Source organism: Zootoca vivipara, chromosome 12 (assembly GCF_965207765.1).
Source record: "Zootoca vivipara chromosome 12, rZooViv2.hap1.1, whole genome shotgun sequence".
Taxonomy (NCBI): Eukaryota; Metazoa; Chordata; class Lepidosauria; order Squamata; family Lacertidae; genus Zootoca; species Zootoca vivipara.
This window is the reverse complement of record NC_142595.1, coordinates 37,660,408-37,685,461: the sequence shown is the minus strand read 5'-3', so window position 1 is coordinate 37,685,461 and position 25,054 is coordinate 37,660,408. Positions and strand designations below refer to the sequence as shown.

Below are 25,054 nucleotides of genomic sequence, written 5' to 3'. Positions count from 1 at the left end.
ATTTAGCATCTTGAATTGTGGCTGGAGGCCTTTTGCAGAATTTGGAAATTGGTGCATTTTTTTCTGGTAACTTCCTCCTGTTAGTTCAATAGTCTCCAAGGTCAAGCCAACATGTCATTTGTAGCCACATCACAAAGAAATGAATGGTGGCTGCTAGATCTGTACATGATATTTGTGAGATAACCAGCCTCATACAACCAAGACTAATTAATACACAAAAGGATTGAGATCATAAAGCAAGCTGTCCTTAACCTTGGGAGGGACTGGGTAATCAAGCATATGGTTCAACCTCGTCTACCTGATGAACTGAGTGTGTGAGATCTGAGTTGGTTGCTGTAGCTTATGGCTCTTACAAGCTACTCTTGAGTTCCTATACCAATAATTTAGGATTTTCACCATTGTAAGTAATTCAAGTTTTGCTGCCTCCGCAACTTTTTCTGAATGCTGTGTGGAAAAGTACATTAATCTGACATTTGGAGAGTTTGTAAGTAAACCATTTTTTAAAACTTATCAAACGTGGTCTTTTTCCGGTGCATTTGCCCAAGCGGAGGCGGACGCAGAATGAGGTTCGACTGTATTATTTTTACTTTTTAAGGTTGAATTTTCATTGTATTTTGTACTATGTTGGTTTTGAGGAGTGTAGCCTTGTGTACTTTGGGTTTTGTTTTTAAAAACTGGGGTAGGAATTCATTAATAATAAAAGTAAATAGTGGTTGTGTTAAGTGAATATTCCATATGGATATTTAAATTGAGCCCTGAAAGGGTACTGTATTTTACAAATGCAGTTTCTGACCCCTGCAGAACCTTGACAAGCCAAGTTAACCTGTCCAAATCTACACAACCATTTGAAAAGGCAGGAGCCCTGTTCTTGATGGTTCTGCTCACCCAAACTTTAAAGGGGAGGCATTACAAATTGAGAACAAGGATGGGGTTGGATAAGGGATAGTATTAAATCCTGGGTCATCTGAGAAGAGCACAGGCTTACTTGTGGGGCTGAGGAAGGGATTATAGGCAACAGTCTCCCTTTAATAAAAAATACTCAAGATTATTTTGCTTCTCACAGGACAAAAACAGGGAACCTGCAGCTCTCCAAATTGCTCAAAGATGGCACATGTAGTCAAACAACATGGGAAAGGCTGTAGTCCAGTGGTAAGACCACCTACTTTGGATGCAGCATGTGCCAGGTTCAATCCCCAGCATTTCCAGTTAGGGCTGGGAGAGAGCCCAGTCTGAAACCCTGGAGAGTCACTACCAGTCAATGTAGGCAGTGCAGTGGTACCTCAGAAGTTGAACAGAATATGTTCCAGAAGTCCATTCAATTACCAAAACGTTCGGAAACCAAGGTGCAGCTTCCAATTGGCTGTAGGAGGCTCCTGCAGCCAACTGGAAGTTGCATCAGACGTTCGGGTTCCAAAGAATGTTTGCAAACCGGAACACTCACTACTGGGTTTGTGGCACTCAGGAGCCAAAACATTTGACTCGCAAGGTTGTTCGGGATCCAATAAGCATAAGCATATAACTTAGCTTCTTTATGTCTTAAAAAAAGAACTTTATTTTTTCTCTATATCAAAAGACAGGTAACAAAGTGTCACTATTCAAGAATGGTTATCTAGTCCTGTTTTCTCACATGATACAGTGTTAGTGAGTGAGGAATTGTTTGAAGAGACATCAATTTTCCAAACAGGCCCCTCTCCCATTTTATAATATTTGATCCCAAATGTTTCAGCTACAAGAATGCTCATGTTTATATATTGTCAATCAAGACTTTAAACAAAAACATCCTCACAACTCTCATTCTAGGCCAATCCACTTCTTCACTGTGCTTAGGATATCTTCCGCTAAAAGCAGCACCTCCTCCTCCTTGCATCTAAGAAAAGCCTCATTGGGAATGGTGGGTGAATTGTGGTAGCTGGGATACTGCGTTCTCTTGTCATCCACGCCATGCTGGCGAAGTTCCTCAATCTGATCAGGCAGCTTTTCCAACTCCCGTCCATAAGAAGCTACCTTACCAGCCAGCATTGGAAGAGTCAGATCCCTGTCAAAGCGACCTCCCTGGTGGTATTCAACTGCTGTCAGGGCTTTCTCCACTGCCCGGTAAGTCTTGAAAAGCAGCCATTCAGTACTACCCTGACCAGCATTACTGGCTGCTGCCTTCAGATCACACTTGGCTTGCCTTAGCCAGCGCCTGGCCTCCTCCAAGCAGTGAAGTTTTGATTGATCCTTTGAATATTTTGGCCTTTTCTGATGGAAGGACCAGAAGTTGTAGTTGTAGTTGCAGTGGCCTCCTCCACCTCCTCCACCCACACCCCACCCTCCTCCACCACCACCACCACCACCACCACCCCATCTTTGCCTGGTGAATTCTGTACGCCTCTCTTGATGCTGATGAGCTTGCTGGTCCCATTCACCCCAAAATTCAGAGTCCCTCTTGTAGGAACCACTACTTTTGGGTCCCCCTCTGGAGCCACTGGGCGTTCTATTGTTCTCCATCTCCTTGATCTTGTCTTTAAGGTATTTGAAAATTTCATTGGCAGAATCCTCTTGACCTATGTTTTTATCTGGGTGGTAGCACAGATAGAGTCTTCTTAAAGCCTTCCTCCTCTCATCCTCTGACAAGCTCCAAATTTCAGCCAAGCAGGCATCCACTTCTTTCTTTATCTCACTCAGTGGCCTCTCATACCAATTGCCACTTGTAAGTGGTCTGGCAGTACTGCTAGCACCAGGGGAGCCTTCTGCCAAGACCACAGCTTTACTCAGATCAGATGCAGTGTTATTCCTCCGGAAATGGTAAAGGTCATAGGCACTGACTTCTGCATGCTGCCCTCCTCCCAGGTCAACAAGGTATGTGTGTACTTGGCCAGTACCGCTCTGCCGTGGCCCAAGGGCTTCAAGGACCACAGCGTAGAGGTAATGCTCTCTGGGCTTGGAAGAATCCAGGTAACCCACGTAATCTTCTGGCAGAAAGGTGTGGAGGATGCTCATTTCCAGGCTGTCATACCATTCCTCAGGGATGTCCTCTCCAGGAGGCGGCAGGATATAGGCATTTAGGTTTGCGGGCAGCTGCGAGGGCACTTTGTTTTTCTCTAGCACCTCAGCAATTTCCTTAGGCCTTTGGCAAACCAAAATCTGTGCAAGGACCGTCAGGGAAGGCAGGCTAAATCTTTGTCCTAAAAGCCTATTCAGTTCTGTGGCTAAATTGCAAGAGAACTCCACACCCCAATGTGCATCTTTGCTCTCCCGGTGTGCAAGGTAAATCTGCAGTTTGCCATCTGGCATTGTTGAAACATACACTGTCCTGGCACACTGGGTTCCTTCCACACTCTGTGAATTGTGCACCATGGTTGTGCACATTTTTTCACAACAAACCACTTCTAGCCGCTCCGCTGAGAAGCATCCTTCAAACATGCATTCCACCTCCTCTACTTTTGTCCCACCCTGCCATTTAAACAGTGCAACCAGAGCATGCTGGAACTCGCAAGACATGAGTAGTTCTTGTAGCCAGTTCTGGAACTCACAGTGTTCCCCATAGGTACAGAGTTTCAGAGAGGACTCTTCCAGCTGCTCTTCAGTGATATCTGACAAGTTCTTGGGGCGCAAGGTTTCAGGCAGCCGATGCAGAAGCCTCTGCTGCTTATACTTGTCGTAAGGTAGCTCACATATTGAGAGATCTATCAGAAAGCGAAATTTGCACTGCAAGCCCTGGGGTTCCTGGCCAGTCTTGTAAAAACTAAAGATTAGGCTGTTTGATGGATATAGCTTCCCATCAGCACAAGGCAGATGCAGTTCTTTCAGCTCTGAGAAATCCATTTGATCCTCTGCTTCATCCAAGAGCTGGAAGAGGAACTGAGTGGCCCTGAGCACTGTTTTGGTGAGGTTGGGATGCAGTTTAGCCTGACTTACAGTCTCTGCATGAATTCTGGCTAGAACACTGGCATAGTGATGGATGCTTGCCTCATCTTCAACTCCCAATTTCTCCAGGACATCCATATAGACAGCTAGCTTTGGTGGTAGTTTGTAAAGATACGGCCGGAAGTCCTTTGGGCATTTTAATGAGACCACCACATTTTGGGCCTCTGCTACCTCACTGTCTTCCACTAGTACCACAGGGAATCCCTTTAAGTAGCCAGTCTCTAACTTTTGCTGTTGCGACAAATAGCCATAAGCTGACTTTAGCACATCCTCTCGAGTTTTCCTAGCTTTCAGAGTGTCACATGGTGCCTGGCATACGTTTCTTAGATTCTCCAAGACTAAGTGGGCTGGCAAGGTGCGCAGCACTCCCAGTTGTTTTAGGATGGTTTCTTCATTTTCCCCAACACATGCAACAGAAGGCAGAATGACCACTGAAGTCCACACCAGGTCTGCTTTCATAGTTAATAAGGAACCTTGGGGTGCCACAGGAATATTACATTGCACATATGGCGAGTGAAGGCAACACAGATCTTCAGAGATCTTCTTTGGCAATAGAAAACGGATCTTGGACACTTTTTCCAGGAAGGCCTCTGAGAAGGTTTCACTGGAAAGCAAGTAGCTCCAGAGTGCTCTCCTCCTTTTACCAAGATCATGGGCACCATCCTTCAGTTCTCCAGCCCTCAATGCTTCTTTTGCAATTTGGGTAGCCAACACTAGAAAGCATTCCTCAGAGATCTCTTGCCGCAAGCCCACATCAAGTAAGAACTCTTTCAACTCCCATATATTCTCTGGCCGCACTGAGTCATAGAATTTGTGTGGCACAAACAGAGAATCCATTCTCAACTCCTTGAAACACATTTTCTCCTCATAAAAGTAGGACACAGGACGCATCACACCTTGCTTGTCCCGGATGAAGGCGAAAGACTGGAATGTTGTCACCACTGTCTCTTTCACAGCCTGATATTCTGTAAGATAATGCCTCTTGATGATGAGGAGTAACTTCACAGCCTCCAGTACATGGGCTTCAGGGAGATGGGACAGCTGAGGCAAAAGTTGCTGTACAAACTGCTGCAAATCGTTCATTACACCAATACTCAAGCTCTTACTGAGACGTCGGTTCAGCAAGCTATCGCTCAGCAGGACAGTCTTCTCATCTACCTCGTAAAGCTCCTGGAAGTTCTTAGTCTCCTTTGGAATCTTGGACTCCAAGAGGTAGATATTCCTGTATGAAGCCAATGAAACATGCTTCCCTTGGTGTGTTTTAAACACGGGCAAGGATTTCAACTTGCTTAGCAATCCATGGTCATTCTTCAACGTCTCCAGTTGGCTGCTTAGGAACCGCAACAGCGCTTCAAACTCCCACTCTTCGAGCTCATCCCAACACAGGTCATGATGAGTTGCCAGTTGCTCCAGCACTACTGTAGGATTCTCGGTCTGCAACACACATGGCAGAATGCAACGTGCGGTGAGGTTTGGAGGCAAGAGAGAAGAGTCCAACTTGGCAAAGCCCAGTTTGCGGAGAATTTTAGAAACTGTGTCTGCTTGACCAGGCATAATCGTGTTGAGGGACTCAAGGGGAACCAAGAACTTAGTGCAGCCACGACACACAGGGAGCACGGCACAACCTTTGAAGAGGGAAACTAGCTCTGCAAACATCTTTTTCATTGTGTCTGAATTTGCAGTCTTGCAGATTTGGTTCTCAAAGAAAGCCCACAATTCACTGAGCCATTTCTGGCCTTTATCAGTACTGACCCTGTTTTCCAAAGACAGCATCTCCTTAATGAAGGCCACAGAATCAGAAAGTGTAAAATCCTTTAGGAACCCCATCTTTACTAACAGCTGCCTGGCCTTTCCATCAATTATGCAGGCAAAGAAACATTCCTGATGGTGTGGGAAAAGATTGTGCACATGGCTATGGTATGGAGGACGCTGCTGAGTGAAGCACCTCAGCATGTTATCCTGGGTCACCAGCAAAGGGAGACCTTCCAGGCAGCTTTTGTCATCAGGAAGAAGCTTACTGAGGCAGAACTCAAGGAGAGCAGAACAGTAACAGCTATTCTTCACAGGTGTCAGAGAAAGTGGGCAGGGCAGGCGAAAGTTGGGCAGGTTCTTGAGGAAGCAGCAGAGAGAAGGAGAATCGAGGGTTAGGATATCAACTCCTGCCTTGACAAAATGGTCACGTACCAGCTGAAGATGTTGGAAGGCAGGGACAAACTTCATGCCCAGACTCTGGAGAGTAAGCTCAAGAACCTCACTTATCTCAGACTGCAGGAAATAGGGATCACTGGTTGGGTGGCCCAGTCTGGGTGCACTCCAGTGCACACTCACTTCTTCCCACTTAAATTCATGCTTGAAATTAATCTTCTTCTGGTACACAGGGATCAAGGGAAGCTGCTCCATGTATGCCAGTTCATACACACGGGTAATCAGCTGTTGCCATGCTGGGGGGACATCGCTTGTCACAAATGGGAAATACTGCAAATAGTTTGATTCCAGCCACCTCTGGCATGCAGTCAGGGAGTGGAACTGCAGTGGTGTATCACTCAGCGCTCGGCACAGCTCATAAAGCAAGTGACAGTACAATGGGGCAACGAGACACTGCAGCAGCAAGTTATTCCAGGACATATTGGCACCGCCTTCACCATCATTCTTTCGCAAGCCACGGCGAGCCGAGTCCACAACAAAGTTCCCATTGACGTGGATGGGAAGGCCTGTTTCTTCCAGAAGTGGCAGTGTGCAGAAGGCCCTACCAGGTGGTGGTCCGTCAAAACAAGCTGCCACACCCCCACATGCCAAGTCCATGCCTTGCACGGTATTGTCATTCTCAAGCCCAATCTGCCTACCTATCAGCCAGTTGCTGGAAGCCTTGGAGATACTATTCTTCACCTTCATTCTGTAGAAGACTCTCATTGGCTCGCCATCATCCATTCCACCTGCTGCAGCAGCCTGTTGGAGGCGCTTCTGGTATTCCTGTCTTTCAGGCTCACCACCTTCAGCCTCTACCCGCAGCACCTCCTTTGGTGTCCCTCCCTTCTCACTTATTATGGAGAAGACCACGCAGCGAACGTGGTTGAGGAACATCACAAGGCTGTCGGCTTCTTTAATGAGAGCCACCACAATTTTCCTCATGTCTTCCTCGGACACAGAGCTCTGGCAGATACGAGATGAGGCCGCACCACCAGGAGTACGTAAGGGTAACCGGAAAACCGTGCCTTGTTCCAAGTTAAACACATCAGGTAAAAAGGTATTATAAACATCACGGATGGTGTCTTTGACTTCTTTAGCAAGGTTGTACATTCCACCAGGTGAGATCTCATCAGAATCAGGGAGGTAGTGCAACATGGGGTCAAAGACACAGAGAGCACTGTCCCCCGTCACAAAAGCAGGGCAGTCAGTCAAGTGATAAACTGTATTGAAACCTAGTCCATATTTGCCGGTAGCATCTTTCCTCCCACCTTTGCCACCAGAGCCCAAGCGCTGGATCCCTTCTATGTCGCTCATCTGGAAGGTCCGGTCATTGTAGATGCAAAGCGCTGGGCCTTGAAGTTCATTCCACTCCTTGCTGAAGACGCGATCTGTCGGGTGCTGTCGCCGATCCCAGACAAAGTGGACAAGATTTGCACCAGCATCGTCTGCATTCTGCAGAAGCTCCTTTAGCACATCCTGTGAAGAGGAGTAGTCACGGAGGATGTTGGCCAGCCGTGTACAGATGTCTTCCTTGGCTCCAAAATCTGTAGCCCAGGAAGAGAGACCCTGAATCCTCTGGCGTGACAAGACACGACCTTTTGTGGTCTGAATACCACAGCGCATAGCAATTTCCCGCGGAATCATGGCATTGCAGAGCAGGGTCCCTTTATCATGCTGAAGCCATGGCGTGTCATCAAAGAGGAGTTTGGGCAATGGACGAAGGACTTTGTGTTTGTCTGGGAAAAATACACTCTGGGCTTCATAAGGACCCAACTGTTGACCCTCTGGCAGGGCCTCAGCCAGCCCTACAGTGATCAACCGGACAACTAGGGCCAGATGCCCTTTGGAAAGAGACTGTCCAGCTCCCTTCTTGGCCAAAGTCTGCAACACAGTGGCGTAGTCATTCACTTTAAAAGTCTCAGGCAACCCAACACACTCCCACAGCATCTTGTGCTTCTGGTACTCCTGAGGCAGCTGGAAGAGGTATGGAGCAGCATCAAAGAACAGGCAATGGGCCACACTGCACACTGACACAAAGCCAGAACCCATGAAAACAAAGGGGAATGTCCTTGCCCTTTGGGACACCTCTACCTTGGACAGAGGATTCTTCTGCACCATTTCATTCAGGAAGGCATAGCAGATTTGTGCCATGTTTTCCAGCTTTGTTCTGGACAGGGCGTTGGAACCACGTGATGCTTCCTCCAGTTGCTTCAGCACCGTAGAAATTGGTGGCTGGCGATTCAGTCCTAGGAATTCCTTTAGCTCCATGGAGAGCTTCAAGCCTTTACCAAGGGCTGTCTTGTCCAGGACAGGCTCAGTCAAGCCTACCAGGGGGTGCAGCTTATGGTAGTAAACCTCTTTGGGGCAGCAGAGTTTGTGTTGGTTAGCAGGTAGTACTGCCGGCAAGAAGGGAATGTCTCTGAAAGTAACCTGGGTAGTGTTGCTGTAGCTTTCCTGCAGGTGCTCCTCAAGGAGCTCTAGGATGCAGCGGGCACGCTGGCAGGCCTTGACTGGGTCATGACGCCACAAGGCTGCCACAGTTCTGGCTCGGGCTATCAGTTCCTCCATTTCCACACAATCTTTGGCCATGCCAAGACACTCCAAGCGCAACAGCCTCTCTGGTTCCAGAAACCCTGTGCCCGTGGGGAAACGGCCATCTTCAGGAGCGTAGAGAGGTGCAGCGCAGCCGCTTGGGTGTACAAGTTCTTTAATGTTTCTCAGCAGATTATTGGGGACAGTCGGAATGCAAGGCCGGGATGTCAGGATCTTATTCACGCCAGCATCATTCATATCCAGAGCATGAAGAATAAGGACATCACGATCAGGCTCTGCCAGCTGAGCAAGATTGGGCAAAACAAGCTCACAGAGGAATCGTGCCCAATTGTAGGTGTTTGGCAACAGGACGTCCCCCTGGATGCAAGCTCTGAAGTTCATCTTCACCCAATCTGGAACTGACACTGCCATCTTTGGCTCTGGCAAAAGTAAAGAGAAGACCCTGAAAGCTATAGGTTCTAGATGCTCCTGACAGATAATGTCAGAATTGAGGATACAGGCATCCCGGGCTGGGCACCATCGCTGTCCATCAGAAAAGAGAACTGGCTGTTCCCCATCAACACCATTGACTAAGGCTTGGTAGAAGGCCTTGACTGTTTCACTGAATGGGTGCTTGGCACTGCGCACGTCAGGCCAGAAAGCATGGTACTCATAGTCCTCCAGCAATCCTTCCTCATACATGTCCCGGAGCAGGGACAGTGCTCCAAGCCAGGCACCCAACACGGAATCCCGTAAGAGCGCCTTGTTCCATTTCCCCTTCTCAGTAGCTTCCCAGAGTCCTTTGCGATTACTCTGCACAGCAAAGACTGCCGTGAGATGCAACGGGAGTCCAGTTTCAATAGGAAGAGGTAGAAAGCAGAAGGCACGGCCCTTAAAACCATCTACATCTGGAACCCATTTTCCAGCATCAGTGGCGGGACAGAGGGGCAAAGCAACGCTAGCAACAGGAGGTGAGAAATGGACACCCTTTTCTTTTCCCTGTTTGAAGAACTGAAGGGCTTCTCCTTGAGCGGAGCATGAGTGTAGTAGGTAATGGCTGGTGACCACACTTGACTTCCATGTTGCGGTCAACTGCACGATAGTGGACGTACCCATCCTGACAAGTGCTTTCCTGCTCACTGTGGCTAATGGCTGGGTGGCTTCTGGGGAACTGGAACCACGAGGAAGGTGGGTTAGTGACACCTCCTGCACTTTTCCCAGGAAGATAAGAAGGTACTTGTACATCTCCCGGAAACCAGTTTGCAAGGATTTGATTCGACTGGGTCCAAACGGATCACAGCAGATCTGAGAGTCCTGTGCCTCCTCCTCAGTGCGGAAGGGCAGGCGGAGGAGCGTGCCTTGGTAATCATCTCCAGGTTGACAGCCAAAGATTCCTCTGAACGATCGAAATTGTTCAGGAAATCCAGCAGCGACTTTTCGGTTCAATTTGAGACGCATGCCTGGTTGGCCTGAGTTACGGATATGCTTCCGAAGGTGGGTGATGTTTGGGTCAAAGATGAGCATGGTGTGGCCACTGAGAAGAGAGGGCACATCAGTGATGTGGTAGACAGTGCAGAAGCCCAGCCCAAAGCGACCAATCTTGTCATCCTGCCGTTCCTTGGTAGCTGCACCTAGACGGATGATGTTGGAGAAATCTGTCTCGGTGAAGAATGCATCGTTCTGGGCCCAAAGCGCGGGGCCCTGGCAGGCAGCCATGCCAGGGTCCAGGAGTCCTTCAGTGGTACCATTATGTTCACGGAGATCGACTAGGAAGCGACAAGTTTGGGCACCAGCATCCTCAGCATTCTGCAGCAGTTCCAGGAACACATCTGCATCCTGGCTGTATTCACGAAGGATGTTACGGATCCGGAGGGTGATTGGCTCCGAAGGACCCCATGCCTGAGCTTCCAACAGTTCCAAGCCTGAAAACCGTGTGCTCAGCATTTCCACACCATGGAAGGTAGCGGTGGCAGAGGAAACAGATTCATGCACCAAAGTAGGTGGGTCGCCATCCAGCTCAGCAAGGTGGGCCCGATCCATGTCACAGTACAGCACTGAACTGGTAGGGCATAGAACAAAACCAGACAGTCCTTGAATCCGCACAGGCACTGGCATTTCGCTTTCTCCATGGTAGCCACGAGTGCACAGCCAGTCCAGGACAGCTATCACGAGGAGCAGTTCAGCATGCATGCCACCTTGCGGTCGGGCATTGATTTGATCTGCCAACTTCTGCACTGCTTGGCACACTTCCTCCTCTTTTGGTAACTTACGGACCCCCCATGCTTCAAACAGCTGGCTGTAACCTTGGAAGTCCAGAGGCACTCGTGACATCAGGGCTGTAAGGTCTAAGCCATCAGGGTAGGCCAGCACCACATCTGCAGCCAATGAGAAGCCAGTCCCATTCCACACCACAGGTCCCACAGGTGGCTTCTGGAAGTCCCTCAGGTGCTGTTGCATGTGCCGATAGATGCTGTGCAGCTTTGTAGTTAACACAAAGGTCTCCTCAGGGTGACATCCCTGTGCCAAGACAGCTAGATTCTCCATCACTTTCTCTGGTGGAGGAGAGTTCTCCAGACCCAGTTTTTCTGCAGCTTCTGGCCGAAAAGCATTAGTCAGTCCCATGACCAGCCCGACAAGAGCAGCGTGCCTCTCCGAGCGAAGCAATTCAGGTGCCAAGAAATCTCCAGCTGCCGCCAATGTGGAAGCGTTGGTGGCAGGCACCCAAGGCAGGGACCGCAGCCGCTTCAGCTCCTGTGAGGAGAAGCGTGAGAGTAGAGGAGTCTCATTGCAGACCCGGATGAGTGCCCGTGATTTGGCGCTGCCATCTGCAGCCTCTTGCAGTTGACCAACTTCCTCCGCAGCCATCAATGCATCTGCTGGACAGACAGCACTGAGATCAGATTTCAGGCCCAGAACACGAAGGGTTCGCAATGCTGCTGGCTCCCGGAAGGGCCCCTTGGGGAAGTGGCAAGGTCTTAATAAGTCCTGCAAAGTGCGGTTCTCTGGATCATAGAGGTCACTGGGCCTGCCCAACCTTCCTGATCCGCAATCCAAGAATGGCAGCTCACAACACAAAGTTTGCAGCTCTCGGCTTTGGCTGAAGAGGGAGTCCCCATTGTGCAGCACCCACAGCATGAGCTGCTTGGCTTCCTGTGCCCAACTGGCATATGCCCCCTTCTTCATTGCCTTGATGCACAGAAGGCACAGATCAGGTGTCCCCAGGAGCTTCTGCCCGATTAGCAAGAGCAGGTGGCGTTCAGCTTCATTATGACACAACAGCACAGGCTCTGGAGTTAGAAGATCCGAGGGCACTGGTGGGACCAGGTTCTTCTCTAAAGCCAGGTGGTGCTGGGCTGGCACCAAACCAGACCTGGTGGGTGGAAGGACGGAGGGCATCTTGAAGAAGAGCGGCAACTCAGTCAGGACTTTGGCTTCTTTGGAGGAAAGTGACGCAGCCGTGGAGAAAAAAGCACTCAGGCTCTTGATCTGGCAGGTGAGCAGAGATGCAACTTGGCCAGCTACCGATGCCACCCCTAAATGGGCAAAGACCTGCAAGACACTCCCAGGTGTGGGTTCTAGGACATACTCTCTCAGCTGGCGGTGGCACCATTCTGGCTGCCAGCTCCGGACCACAGTGCATCCCAGTCTCTCCAGAATGCCAGCCACTTCATCCGGCAGACAATGCCCCTCGTGGCTCTGGAACAGCAGAGTAGGCTGAGGCAGCAGCCGTGCCAATTGGATTCCACTGTGGGAGTTCTGTAGAGGAGTCAGCGGTATCAGGGGGCAATCCTTGAAGGGTGCCAGGGAGGGAGCGTGGAGACTCAGGAAACTCCAGAAAGCAGAAAGCCACTCAAGAGGGGGCTGTTTTGGGTACTCCTTTGGGCACCAAGATACAGGAGCAGAATTGCTGCTGACCCAGTCCTTAGGAAGAGATCTACGAACGTTCTGCTCAATGACATTTTGATCCAAGGAGACAAAGTTCCTGAATAACCCTGAAAATGCAAGAGTGAGTGAGTGAGTGAGTGAGAGAGAGAGAGAGAGAGAGAGAAATCAGCAACCACCATTTGTGTGCATTTGTATTTCCTGTTGGGAGCAAAGTGGTTATGTATACACTACTGCTATGCCCAGAACTGAAGACTACTTTGGATGCAACTGAACTCCAATCTGTATAGGTCTGTGAATGATTTGGTATCACAATGATGCGCTGCAGCATTGCTGAAGCAAAGTGAGCCTGATACTGATCAGCGTACCGAGAACCAACATGGTGTAGCGATTACAGCAGGCAGATGCAAACTGTGGCCCATCAGATGTTGCTGAACTACAACTCCCATCATCCCAGGCCATTGACCATGATTAAGGGAGCTGGAGAAAGTTGTAGTTCGTCAACACCAGGAGGGCCAAATGTCGCCTGCCCCTGGATTAGAAAATCAGACTAAGGCAAAGGGGGACAACCATCAGCCCTTGCTCTAATTTCATGCAGGTGGTGGAGGAGGACCCAGTAGAGAAAGATGGAAGGGTGGGGGAATCCACAGCAAGCAATCACCTTTGACTGATGGCTAGGGAAAAATACTCCCCAACCCTGTGCTTAAGGGTTCGAATTCCCAAACTAGCTGGGAAGTTAATTTGTTTACTTGGAGACAGCCACTCTACTGCTATTTTGGTGTCATGCTCGCTATCTTTCCACCTAATCTATTTCACAGTGTTGCTGGGAGGAGAAAATGGTGCCTGTGTGTAAAAAGCATGTATGTACATGGTAGATTAGAACATTTACACTAGCGGCAGCCAGCCTGGTGCCCTGCGGATGCTGTGGTTTACCATCCCCATAATCGCTGATCATTGGCCATGCTGGCTGACGCTGAAGGAAGACAGAGTCTAGCATGGCCAGTGACAATGGGAGTTGTAGTCTAACAGCATCTCAAGGACACCAGGGCGAAGAACCCATAAAACACCAGAAGCTGATCATGGTGCACCCAGGAACATCTCACCCTTTTCTGCAATTGTTTGCAGATGCTTCAGCAGCTCAGGGTTTAGATCCTTGGGCAAGAACTGGTGAGCCAGGCCAGGCAACAGGATCCTGCAAAATCAGCAGAAAGAAACCACAAGTCAGTTAGGAAGGACAAAGGCAGGGTGACAGTGAAATGGGGATCACTATGGGACAAGCACCCAGTTAATGCCGCTGGTTTATTTATGGGGCTAACCATTTTAGGGGATCAAAGAAATGCAGCATGGACCTCTGTATACTGTAAGGCAGTATTTCTAGGGATACACATGGTGCTAGGGGACACACTGAACCGAACTATGCAATTGAAAAAAGTGTGTAAGAACCCCTGTCTCTTGGTTTGGTGCAATGTCTGAAATAAGCCATAGTGAAGACATTTGTGAACTGCCTTGCAAGGTGCATATGTGTGCATGTGCACATGCGTGTGCTCACCGTTATGCAAGTCCATTAACTGGAACATCTAATAGGGAGAGGACATTTAACTGTGGTAGGGTGAAAAGGACAATACAGGTTTTACCCTGGGGATCATATGTGGTGAGACTGCTCACCTGGGGAAGTTGTGGTTCTCGAGAAAGACTGTCTCTCCAGAATCTCCAAAGCAGGTAAAGTTTCCATTGGCTGTTGGCAGCAGCGGCAGATTCTTCAGCTCCTGGTAACACCCATCTCCAACCAAGTACTCCAACAGCAACTGTTTCTCTGTCAAGGATATCCCATGCCAAACATTGGTAGTCCGTCGCAGGGTCTCCCTGACAAACTTTGGTGTGGCCTCTTGCACCGCTGCCCTGCCTTTGGCACCCCACACCAAAGCTCGGCGCACATGGAGAGGAGCAGCTGCAAGCGGTGATCCTGCCAAAATGAGGGTCTTCTCCAGGGCCTGACCTACTGGTTTACCACTCACTACCTCTGGCAAGATCACGGCTTCACGGGGATGGAGCAGACGAGGTTCCCCATCCCCGACTCGTACCAAGAGTTTCATGTCCATCAGTGTCTGGCATATCTGAACCACTAAGGCCTTGTATCGGAGTTGTTGGCTTTGGTCTGGGTCTGGCCACGCCCCGTATGGGTTGTCAGGACAGGTAGATGCCAGCAGTACCATTTGGCAATAAGCAATAGGCAGCATCTCCTCCATAAGCAAGTGGTTCCAACGACCGTCGGCTCCCCTCGCCTGGGACCCCTCTTCAGACCACTGCACGTGTCTTCGGTCATCTGTCAGCTGGAAAGGGGCACTGATGTGCAGTGGCAATCCAGTGGCGTTTTCCTCTGTGGCCGGGAGTGGCAAGACGCAGCTGAGGCGCCCCATACACTTGTCTTGCAAACAGTAAGCCAAGGACAACACAGGCTTAGAGCTGACCTTCACTGCGAGATCCCAGAGCTCTGGGAAGGCATCCTTTTTCGCTTCAGCAGACAACACAAGCCAGTTGCACTTGCTGGCCTGTCCAATCCCAGTGCCAAATAGGGCAAGTGTTTTGATGTGGGCACTCATGTCCAGTTTAGTGCCCATAGCATCAACAAGGTTTCCCTTTCCACTACTGCATACTGCAACTTCCAGCACACCCTGGCTCATGCCCAACCCATTAAATGGGTGAGTGGTGGCCTCTGCCTTCAACAGCTCACGGATAGCACCATCGGACCCAATGAGACCCAATGTCAGTTTCTTGATATTCCTGAGGAACAGCAAACTAATGGGGGCATCATTCACGAACGAAAGCAGCAGTTTCTGCACCCGTTCTGGACTGTAGAGATTTTCTGATATCTTTGAGGGACTCTGTCGTAGCGGGAAGCGAAACAGGGTGCCTGGAAAGCGGCCCTCCGCAGTTGGGCAAGGCTGGCCCAGAGACTTCAGTGCTGCCCAGAATGGTTGGAACTGGTCGGATGCCTCTTCCCATTCACTCACCTCCCAGAGCTGACCCCCGTCGTGTAATGCCATCAGCTGTGGGTCCAGCACCCCCAAACATTCATCAGAAAGTATAGATGGGAAATCTAAACAGAGCGAAGGGAAGGAATTCAGCCATTAAAATGTGGGTGGCCCAGTCTTGGTTCCTTTTCCCCCTTCATGCTCCTATTTCAATTCATCTTTATCTCTCTCAATTTCCCCCATCTCAATGATGGCATTAGCCATATTTCGCTGGGGACAGCATTCTACAAATGGGGAGCCACTGTTGAGAAAGCCCATTCTCCCGTTCCCACCCCCCACCCGTCAGAAGAAGTACACAGAGAAAGGCCTCTGAGGATGATTGCAGGGTCCAGGTATGCCAGTGTGAGGAGAGAGAAGTGGTCCCTGAGCTATTGGGGTCCTGAGCTGTCTTCTAGGCCTTTTTCCTTCCAAAGACATCTGGTTTTCAAGTTATGAGCCAGGCATAACTTCTCACCTGTGATATGGTAAACTGAATTGAAGCCCAAGCCAAAGCGTCCAACTGTAGAAGGGTCATCCTCCTTGTGACTGATGCCTGGACTCTGGATCCCTTCCCAGTCAGCCTCAGAGAATAGACCGTTGTTGTAGGCAAGAAGCGCAGGGCCTGAAAGAGAGAAATGTGGTCATGCAATTTTTACCCAGGTGCCTTGATGATGGTTCGATTCAGGTATCACTCCCAAGCCAAATTTGACATGGCACAATGTCTGAATTGCAAACTATGGTTTGTGATCAGCCAGCAAACCAAAACAAATCATGAGTGAACGTTTTGTGGCACAAGATCCTGTCTAATTTAGTAAACCATGGTAACAGCCACCTCCAGAGGCTGCGGCACCAGAGCGATGGGAGCAAGCTAATAAACCTGATTGCTATCAGAAGCAGACCAGGTCCTATAAACAAGGGCTGGAGAGCTCTGCCACCATCGCTGACCATTGGCTATAGTCACTGGGACTGATGGGAGTTGGAGTTCAACTATATCTGGAGAGCCACAGCTCCCCCCCCCAATACCTTTTTTAGATTAAGATTTCTGCAAACCATGATGTGATACTGGAATACTGGAGGCGCACTCTCAGGCACCCACACTATTTGTCTAAAGCACTTTATACGACTTTAACAGTCACTGTGAAAGCATATATGGCCAGTGTTTTCCATTTATCCCCAAATGGATATTGTAGTACAGAAATGAGAACGTGGGAAACTACTGTACAGCGGGCCAGCCGTATTTCCCTCCCACAAGTTACCCGGAAGGACACTGCATCATGCCAACTTTCCTTGGATGCATTGTGGGACGAAATGGCCCCAAAGTAGAGGAAGTTCACTGCTGCTTTCCCAGGCACAAAGAATCATTCTGGCGTCAATATAAGGAGAACTCAAAGAAGCCTTGGTTACTCACTGCTAAAAAGGAAGCCTTTGACCCTTGAAAGCATCCCTGAAAAATGATTATGAATTTCATCCAGCCAACTTCCTGCCTATAGGAGACATTGCGATTTCTCTGCTGGGCCCCCCAGAGCACCCACCATTGAGAGGTGTCTAATCCATACCTTGGGTGCTTGCCAGCCCCTCTGAGAAAAGGCTCTGTGTTCCAAAACTCCGTGTATCGTAGAGCAAGATCACCTCTTCAGCCCCCGCATCATCTGCATTTTGGATCAGCTCCTTCAGGAAGAAGAAAAGAAAGAGTAGGAATAAATGCCAGGGGTCAACACAAACAGACTGCGTAAATTGCTACATGGAAGCCAGTCCCACATTCCATAAACTGCTAGACATATACAGGGGTCGTCAATATCACCCCTTTCAAACTTCACCTATTTAGAAAAGTGAGGGCAAGCCATCTCCTTGCTGCTGTGTCTGTCCCACTTCTGTAAAGGCTGGGAGACCTGGCAGGCTTCTTTGCTACAAATCTGCACATTCTTTAATAATGCACTAGAACTGGCCATTCTGATGTTTTTGACATCCTTCTTTGGTACTCCTGCACCCAACCACTCCCACAAGCCGTTCTTTGGGCTTGCACTTCCTGCTTTAAACTTGCAGTCTTACTTCTCTTCCCCCCAAATCCGGGTGTTTGGCTGCCTCCTCTCTGTGAACATGCAAATTGTTCAAGCCCTACTTAAAATGCAATCCATGTGAAATGGCTTCACGCTCAAAAACTGCAAATGCAAAAAGCCCTGGCCCAATCCTTAAAAACTTACTTTTAAGATCTGACCCCCATCTGGGTACTTGCGGAGGATACCCTGCAAGTATTTGAGGACAGGAGGTGACTTTTGTCGAAAGCCCTTCCTGAAAGAAAGCCAGGCGGTTATAGTAGTTAGACTATATTAATAGAAACAGAGATACTTCAATCTAAACAGGACCAGGCTGTGGGCTGGGGTGGTGCACCTGGGCAACCTTGACCTCACTGCCAACCTGCCCAAGCCTTGCACTGCCCAAGTAAACTGTAGCAATCGTGTAGCAAGAGGGGTTGTCCACACCAGTCACTCCTAGATTTCGGTCTGAAGTAGGGAACCTTTTTTGGCCTGAGAGCCCAGGGGCGGAGGAAGGGCGTCTGGTAGGGGCGGTCCACCCTGGGTGTCATCACTGAGGGGGTTGATGTTCGGCACACAGCCTGCCCGCAACTCCCAAGCCTACCCCCAAGCCGTCGGAAAGGGCAGAGCTGCGCCGCCTTGCCGGAGGTCTTCCCCCCTTCCCCCTTCATTTTGACAGATCGAGGGAGGCTTGAGAGACGTGGGTGGGAGGTGCGCCGTTCCCCCCCTTCCTGGGCTGCTTCCTGGGGGCGGGGAGCCTCTCCTGAGCTGTCAAAAGGAAGAGGGAAGGGAGGAAGGCTGCTGGGCAAAGCGGCATGGCTCCCTCCCCCCCACACCCAGAAAGCAGCCCGCCATGGGTGGCTTGCTCCGCCCCCCCTGGGCGTCTCGCCCCCTGGGATGCTCAGTGTGGGCAGTGCCCCCCTGGGACGTTTGCCCCGCCTCCGAATGCACAGCATGTGTGCAAGCTCCTGGTGCCAGAGCAGCTAGCTCCACCTCTGTGAGAGAGCCACATTCCCAGTAGTATGTGTGGCCACCAAATGCACAATATTACAAGCATACACAGGTGTACATGCATATAGAGAGAGAGACAGACAGAGAGATGTATTAACATGCACAGCAACGGGGGTTGAAAAAAGCCTTCTAACTTTTAGCAAGCTTAACTGCCAGGAGAAAGAGAGACAGACAGACAGACAGACAGAGCTTCCTGGAATCTCAAACTGCACTCTCCCAGAAGATCATCCCTCTGTGGAGGGTTTGCAAGTGGGGAGAGACAAGGGTTAATCATGCTTCTGGACCCAACTGCAAACTCACCACCCTAAAAACAACACAACCCAATTGAGCTTGGGGAAAAGCTTACTATTGGCTACAACAGAAGGCCTTTGCAACCCTAATTTAGCAGGGATGAGGAACACTATACGCAGGAGTCAGCAACCTTTTTCAGCCGTGGGCCGGTCCACCGTCCCTCAGACCATGTGGTGTGCCAGGCTATACTTGGGGGGCAGGATGAACAAATTCCTATGCCCCACAAATAACCCAGAGGTGCATTTTAAATAAAAGGACACGTTATTTATTTATTTATACTCGTGTAAAAACATGCTGATTCCCAGACCATCCATGGGCCGGATTGAGAAGGCGATAGGTTGCCTACCCCTGGTTCAAAGGTTCCTAACTCCTAGTTTAAATCCTCACTCTGCTGTTGGGTCTGTGTGCAGGTTTCCCTCCTGAGTGACAAGCCAATTCATTGTATTGTTGTGGTATCTGCCTGGACAATTTATGGTAGTATTCAAAGGACCCTGGGCTGCCACTACTGACCCAGCTTGGCTATTGGATCCTACTGGCCAGGAAAAACTGTAAGTGAACTTCTTGTTCCAGATAAGACTTGCTCAAGCCTTGTCTCCCTGACGTCTCTAGCATTGTTGTTTTTTGTTGTTGTTAACTGAATTTATATACTACCCTATACCCAGAGGTCTGTAGCCTTTTGTTCCCAACTTGCTTCTTCATCCTGCCTCCTCATTTAACTTTTGGTTCTCACTACAAGCTCTCACCACAGTCTGCTGCCCACCGCCCAACCCTCAGAGCCACAGAGTTCACTGGGTGACCTTGGGCCAGTTCTTCACACACTCGGTCTAACTCTGAGCTCCTTGGAGGAAGAGTCAGCTAGCAACAGATCGAGGGAGGCTTGAGAGAGGTGTTATCAGATCCCATATAGTTTTGGTTCTGAGTAAACATCAGGAAGAACTTTCTGGTGTTAAGAGCTGTTTGACATTGGAACAGTCTCCCTTGGGAGGTGGTGGACTCTCCTTCCTTGAAGGTTTTTAATCAGAGGTTGGATGGCCACCTGTCATGGATGCCTTAGCTGAGATCCCTGCATGGCAGGGGGTTGGACTAGATGCCCCTTTAGGTCCCTTTCAACTCTACAGTTCTATGATCAGCACATCTAACACAGTCTCACTGGCATTTTTTTGTCCATGAGAAATCCCATGGATACACACGCACAGCATTTCTCACCTCTTCTTCTGCACCTGAGACATGTTGATACCTGCAAAAGTTAAGAGAAAATGGGAAAGATGAGTGTATAATCTCACCAATACGATTTGCACATTGGTCCTCACTGAACAAAAAAAAACCTCATAAACTATTTTTCTTTCTGTAAATGGACATTTTTTAACAAAACAGACAAGAGGAATCACCATATGATGTTACAAACACTCCCCCCCACACACAACCAATAATCTCTCATCAAATGGATTTTGGAACAATAGAAAATCCTGCCAGGCTGCCGTTTGTTATGTGTGCTGGAAGCTGTAGCTTCTGTGAGGAAGAAACTACAGTTCCAATGATTCTTTGGGGAAAACCAGGTGCTTTAAATGTATGGTAAGGATGTGACTTCTGTTACAAAAGGCAAAAGCAAACAGTCCAAGCCTGCCACAAGCAGTGTGGCATCTTTCTCTGTCATCTGCTTCCGACCTAAAACACGTTTACTAAATTATTATTACTGTAAATTATTAAATTTGTATGCCGCTCTATACCTACAGGTCTCAGGGCAGTTCATAGGATAAAATCACAATATAAAAACACAAAATACACAATCAAAACAAAAAACAAAAACAACCCAATAACCCCCCCAAACACATTTTAAAATTAAGTCCTTTTAAATCATTGGCGCCAACTCACTTTAGAGTAAGCTTACTTAAGATTAACTGTAATATGGAATGTGCTTCTGTAGCCAACAGAATGTGCAACAATTCCATGAGGTAGACAGGAAAGGTGGCTGATATTTATTTAAACCACTATTATACCATTTTAACAGTCATGGCTTCCCCCAAAGTTTCCTGGAAACTGTAGTTTGTTAAGGGTGCTGAGGTTTGTTAGGAACCTCTAATTCCCCTCACAGGAAGACAATGCCAGAGTTCCCTGGGAAGAGGGATTTATTGTTAAATCACTCTTGAAATTTGTAGCTCTGTGAAGGGAACAGGGGTGTCCTAACAACTCTCAGCACCTTTATCAAGTTCCTTGAACTCTTGACAACTCCCAGTTCTTGTCCTGTGTCAGTTCATTTTTTATTCATTTTCTTCTGCAGGCATACAACCTTTTTACTATTTATTACAGGTTTTGTTTATTAAATTAAAACCTTTGACACCAAAAACGGTCCAAAGATTACAAAATAAAATAAACCAACAATAAACAAAGAATCACACCTGAGAGTATGTTGCCTCTGAACAAATAAAAGTTACATAATCCAGATATTTCTAAAGACCAATGGCATAGGTTTCACACCGCCTTTCTTGTGTATGTAATAAAAGGCCACCAAAAATGTCTCTTTTTTAAAACTCTCGTGTCAATTAACATTATTTCCCATGTTGTGTTGTACTATTTTGCTGTGATTAACTCTTATAAGTGCCCCTCCCAAATCTTGCCACTGAGATTCTTGCAGCCCCACCAAGAACTTGTTTATGTAAGCTGTTCTTATTTCCCCCTGTAATATCAGATCCATTTCAGGTGTTTTGGGGACCCCCCCCCCCAACAATTACTGCTGAGGTTTCATTAAAAATCTTTTCCCAAAATTTGACAACATACTTACAATCGCATCACATATAAGATCCAACTACCCAACAGCCCCTCCAACAAAACTTTTAAGAATATTTTTTATAAATTGTTACCACCTTAAAGGTGTTAAATATCACTTCTACATATTTTAAAGTGATGTTTCCCTAAATTGTGCTGAAGTATTATTGTATGAGGGACCCAGATGGCGCTGTGGGTTAAACCACAGAGTCTAGGGCTTGCTGATCAGAAGGTCGGCGGTTCGAATCCCTGCAATGGGGTGAGTTCCCGTTGCTCGGTCCCAGCTCCTGCCCACCTAGCACATCAAAAAGTGCAAGTAGATAAATAGGGACCGCTCCGGCAGGAAGGTAAACGGCATTTCTGTGCGCTGCTCTGGTTCGCCAGAAGCAGCTTTGTCATGGCCACATGACCCGGAAGCTGTCTGCAGACAAACGCCGGCTCCCTTGGCCTATAGAGCGAGATGAGCGCCGCAGCCCCAGAGTCGGACACAATTGGACCTGATGGTCAGGGGCCCCTTTACCTTTACCTATTATTGTATGGGAACTTTCCTCCCAATGCTTTCCACTGTTCACCTCCTAATATTCCTGTCTTTTCTCGTGTTTCTCAGTCCAGCTGCATTTTGCATAACCTAGTAGAGTGGACCCTACTAATAATTTATCAAATATCCCTGCATCATTTCAAACTACAGACCCAACTGCAAACTTTGAAGGGAGCACTTTGGAAGAATGGCTCACAAACACATAAGGGGAAGTGACACATCCCCTGGTCATCACAGGCCACTGAGGTTATTTGGTTCACTCCTTTTCGGCCATCGAGGCAGCCAAACACAACAAACAACACATTTGCAGAGCCAGAACACAACAGAAGCACATGATCTGTTAAAACTGGCAGAATCATTATTTCTGGAGAAATGTTTGTGTTTTCTACCAAGGGTTGATAAGAGGGGGTGTGCTCCGACAAGCCTTTTTTTCAGCCCAAAGACCACATTCTGGGCATCACATGCCTGTGGTGGGCATGGCAAGAAGGAAAAAGGGGACAGTGAAATGAGTGTGCCTCTTACCTTAATCAATAAGGGAATATCCCAGCAAATGCCAAGCTAGGTTTCTAGATGGACACAAACTTCTTTATCTATGCAAACAAAAGGCATTATAAAAAAATGTTCAAGGACACGTTCCAAGCCAGCCAAAAACAATGGAGGAGGATGCAGAGCCCGGATGGTGTCTGGGGTGAGTGTCATGGACTGGACAGAAAGCAAGGGGGGGTACATTTGTAGGTTCCCAACTGCAGTTTTATAGGAATTGCTTGGGTACCAGAACAGTGGGGCTGCTCACTTGCCACCTCACATTCTTCAGCCTTTCTTTTAATTGCTATATGCAGGGAAACAAAATTCATTCAAGTAACAAAGCCTTTCCCCATTATCACTGCATCCAGACAGTAGGGAAAGTTTCGCCTTTTGCATGCCTATCAGCCAGGCCACTAGACACAGGAGGTTCTCCAGGATGAAAAATTATTTCACGCAGTACAATTTAGAATATAGCCATATTTGTACTGTACTTCTACTGCAGTCACACTATAAGCCAAGTCTACACTAGGAGAATAAGGTCTAAGAGCCCAGAACTGCACCGTTTTAGTCGACAAGGCAGGGAACGCGTTTTAACTTCCCCTCCAAGTTTTATAAAAAGAAAAGGCAGGTTCCCTGCAAGTAGAAATTAGCGCGATAGGAACAAGGCTGAGCTATTTTTTTCCCCGGCTGAGGTATTAGCTTTTTACTTGCGGGAAAATTGCTAGGTGAGGGAAACCTCAAAAGCGATGGCTCAGGGGCGGCTAAGCCACTTCCCAGGGCTGTTGGGAGGATAAAATGCGAACGAGGCACCTTGCATTCCTTGGAGGTCTGTACAGTATTAACTAAGCAAATTTGTTTAGGACCGGAGCATTTCGCTCTGTTTCCAGAGACGCTCGTACTTTTTCTAAGCCCGTTTAAACCCCGTTACCCCTCCCAAAGAACCCAGGAGTCCTGCTGAATCGGTCTCCATCACCTGCGGTCCGTTATTACTCACCGCGTCTCTTGGAAGATGCAGGTGCGAAGATCCCCGCGCAGCTTCCCGGCCCACGATGACTAAAGCGCAAAAAAGGTCCGCCGCCCTACCACACCTTAAGGCGGATGACGGGGGAAGCCGCGGCTGCTGCGCTTTAAAGACGCCAGTCACTTTCGATTCCGGCGAAATGGAAATCGAAAGCGATTTCGCTCCGTTTGGGAAAGAGGCGGGGAATGTCTCGGAGCTGAGGAGTGGGGCGGGCACTTTTAGAGGGGGATGTGGGGCAAAGACGGTGGGCATTCAGTCACAAAGGCGGAGAGGTGAAACAGTCGGTATCTGATACACTATAGACAGGAGTGGCCAAGATCGAGCCCACCCAGAGACAGCTGTAGTTGGCAGGATTCCTGTCTTGCAGGGGTTGGACTAGATGACCCTTGGGGATCCCTTCCAACTCTTCAATTCTATGATCCCTATTACCGGTATCTAAGATCCCTAAGTTACGGCTAGCTCCAGATATGGAAATGCCCTTCCCCCTGCTGCCCCAGTGAAATTGCATAGTAACTATAGCAGCAGCTCTCACAAGGAAGTCCCACTGAATTCAACAGAGCTTACTGCCAGACAAGGTGGTGTTAGGATTGTAGCCCAAGCCTGTGGGTTACTTTGGCACATATGGTGCATTGAAATCATATGCCTTCCCCCACAAAGAATCCTGGGAACCATAGTGTGTAAGAGGTGCTGGACATTGTAGCTCTGAAAGAGGAAGAATATAGTTCCCAGGATTAGGGGACGCAATAACTATTAAAAGTGGTGTAAAGCTGTCTGCAGTAGGGTGGACTTTGAGGTCCCTACCAACTCTTAATACAGTACTGATTCTCACGTACTCCTGTTCTTTTCCAAAGAAGCACAACCAACCCATTGGGTTTGATCCTCGCTATCATAGCAGTGAGAGATTTTACTTTCCTGGGTTCCATGATCACTGCAGATGGTGACAGCAGTCACAAAATTAAAAGATACATGCTTCTTGGAAGAAGAGCAATGACAAACCTAGACAGCATCTTAAAAATTTAGACTATCAGGAGTATGGGTAGGAGTCAGGCCCTGGGACCTGTATGGCTTTGCAAGACTGGGGCCCTCCGCAACTTCTTCTGGAGAAGCAAGGTATGGCTGCTCAGGTGAGGCCACTTGGTAACTCACTGCACCTGGTGGCAAGAGCCGGGGAGGGATAAGCTCAGCATTTCCCTTCGGCTCTTTGCCACAGCAATGCAACCCTTGCCTTGTTGTGTCTGGCCTCTTGCTCCTTGCTCCTCGACCCTCACCTTTGTGACGCCTTGTCTCGACCCTCAGACCCAGGGCAGTCTTGAGCAGGTCGGGCGCCCTGGCGCTGAGGTGCGGAGATTGC

At 48.6% G+C, this 25,054-nt stretch overlaps 1 protein-coding gene across 2 annotated transcripts; it reads right to left on the bottom strand.

The window, feature by feature from the left end:
• Positions 1–1,525: 1,525 nt before the first annotated feature.
• Positions 1,526–23,825, bottom strand: LOC118095881 (sacsin-like). Of its 2 annotated transcripts, XM_035137188.3 has the most exons (9): positions 23,677–23,825; positions 22,680–22,747; positions 20,063–20,093; positions 17,723–17,810; positions 17,078–17,189; positions 15,997–16,143; positions 14,176–15,607; positions 13,614–13,702; positions 1,526–12,620 (listed from the first exon to the last, which is right to left on the bottom strand). In XM_035137188.3, exons 3-9 carry the CDS (start codon positions 20,083–20,085, stop codon positions 1,792–1,794), a joined length of 12,720 nt encoding a protein of 4,239 aa, XP_034993079.3. In that variant the 5' UTR covers positions 20,086–20,093; positions 22,680–22,747; positions 23,677–23,825; the 3' UTR covers positions 1,526–1,791. The 2 variants fall into 2 exon arrangements, with proteins under 2 accessions (XP_034993079.3, XP_034993081.3); XM_035137190.3 differs by lacking the exon at positions 22,680–22,747 and having other exon boundaries at positions 23,677–23,768.
• Positions 23,826–25,054: the final 1,229 nt, after the last annotated feature.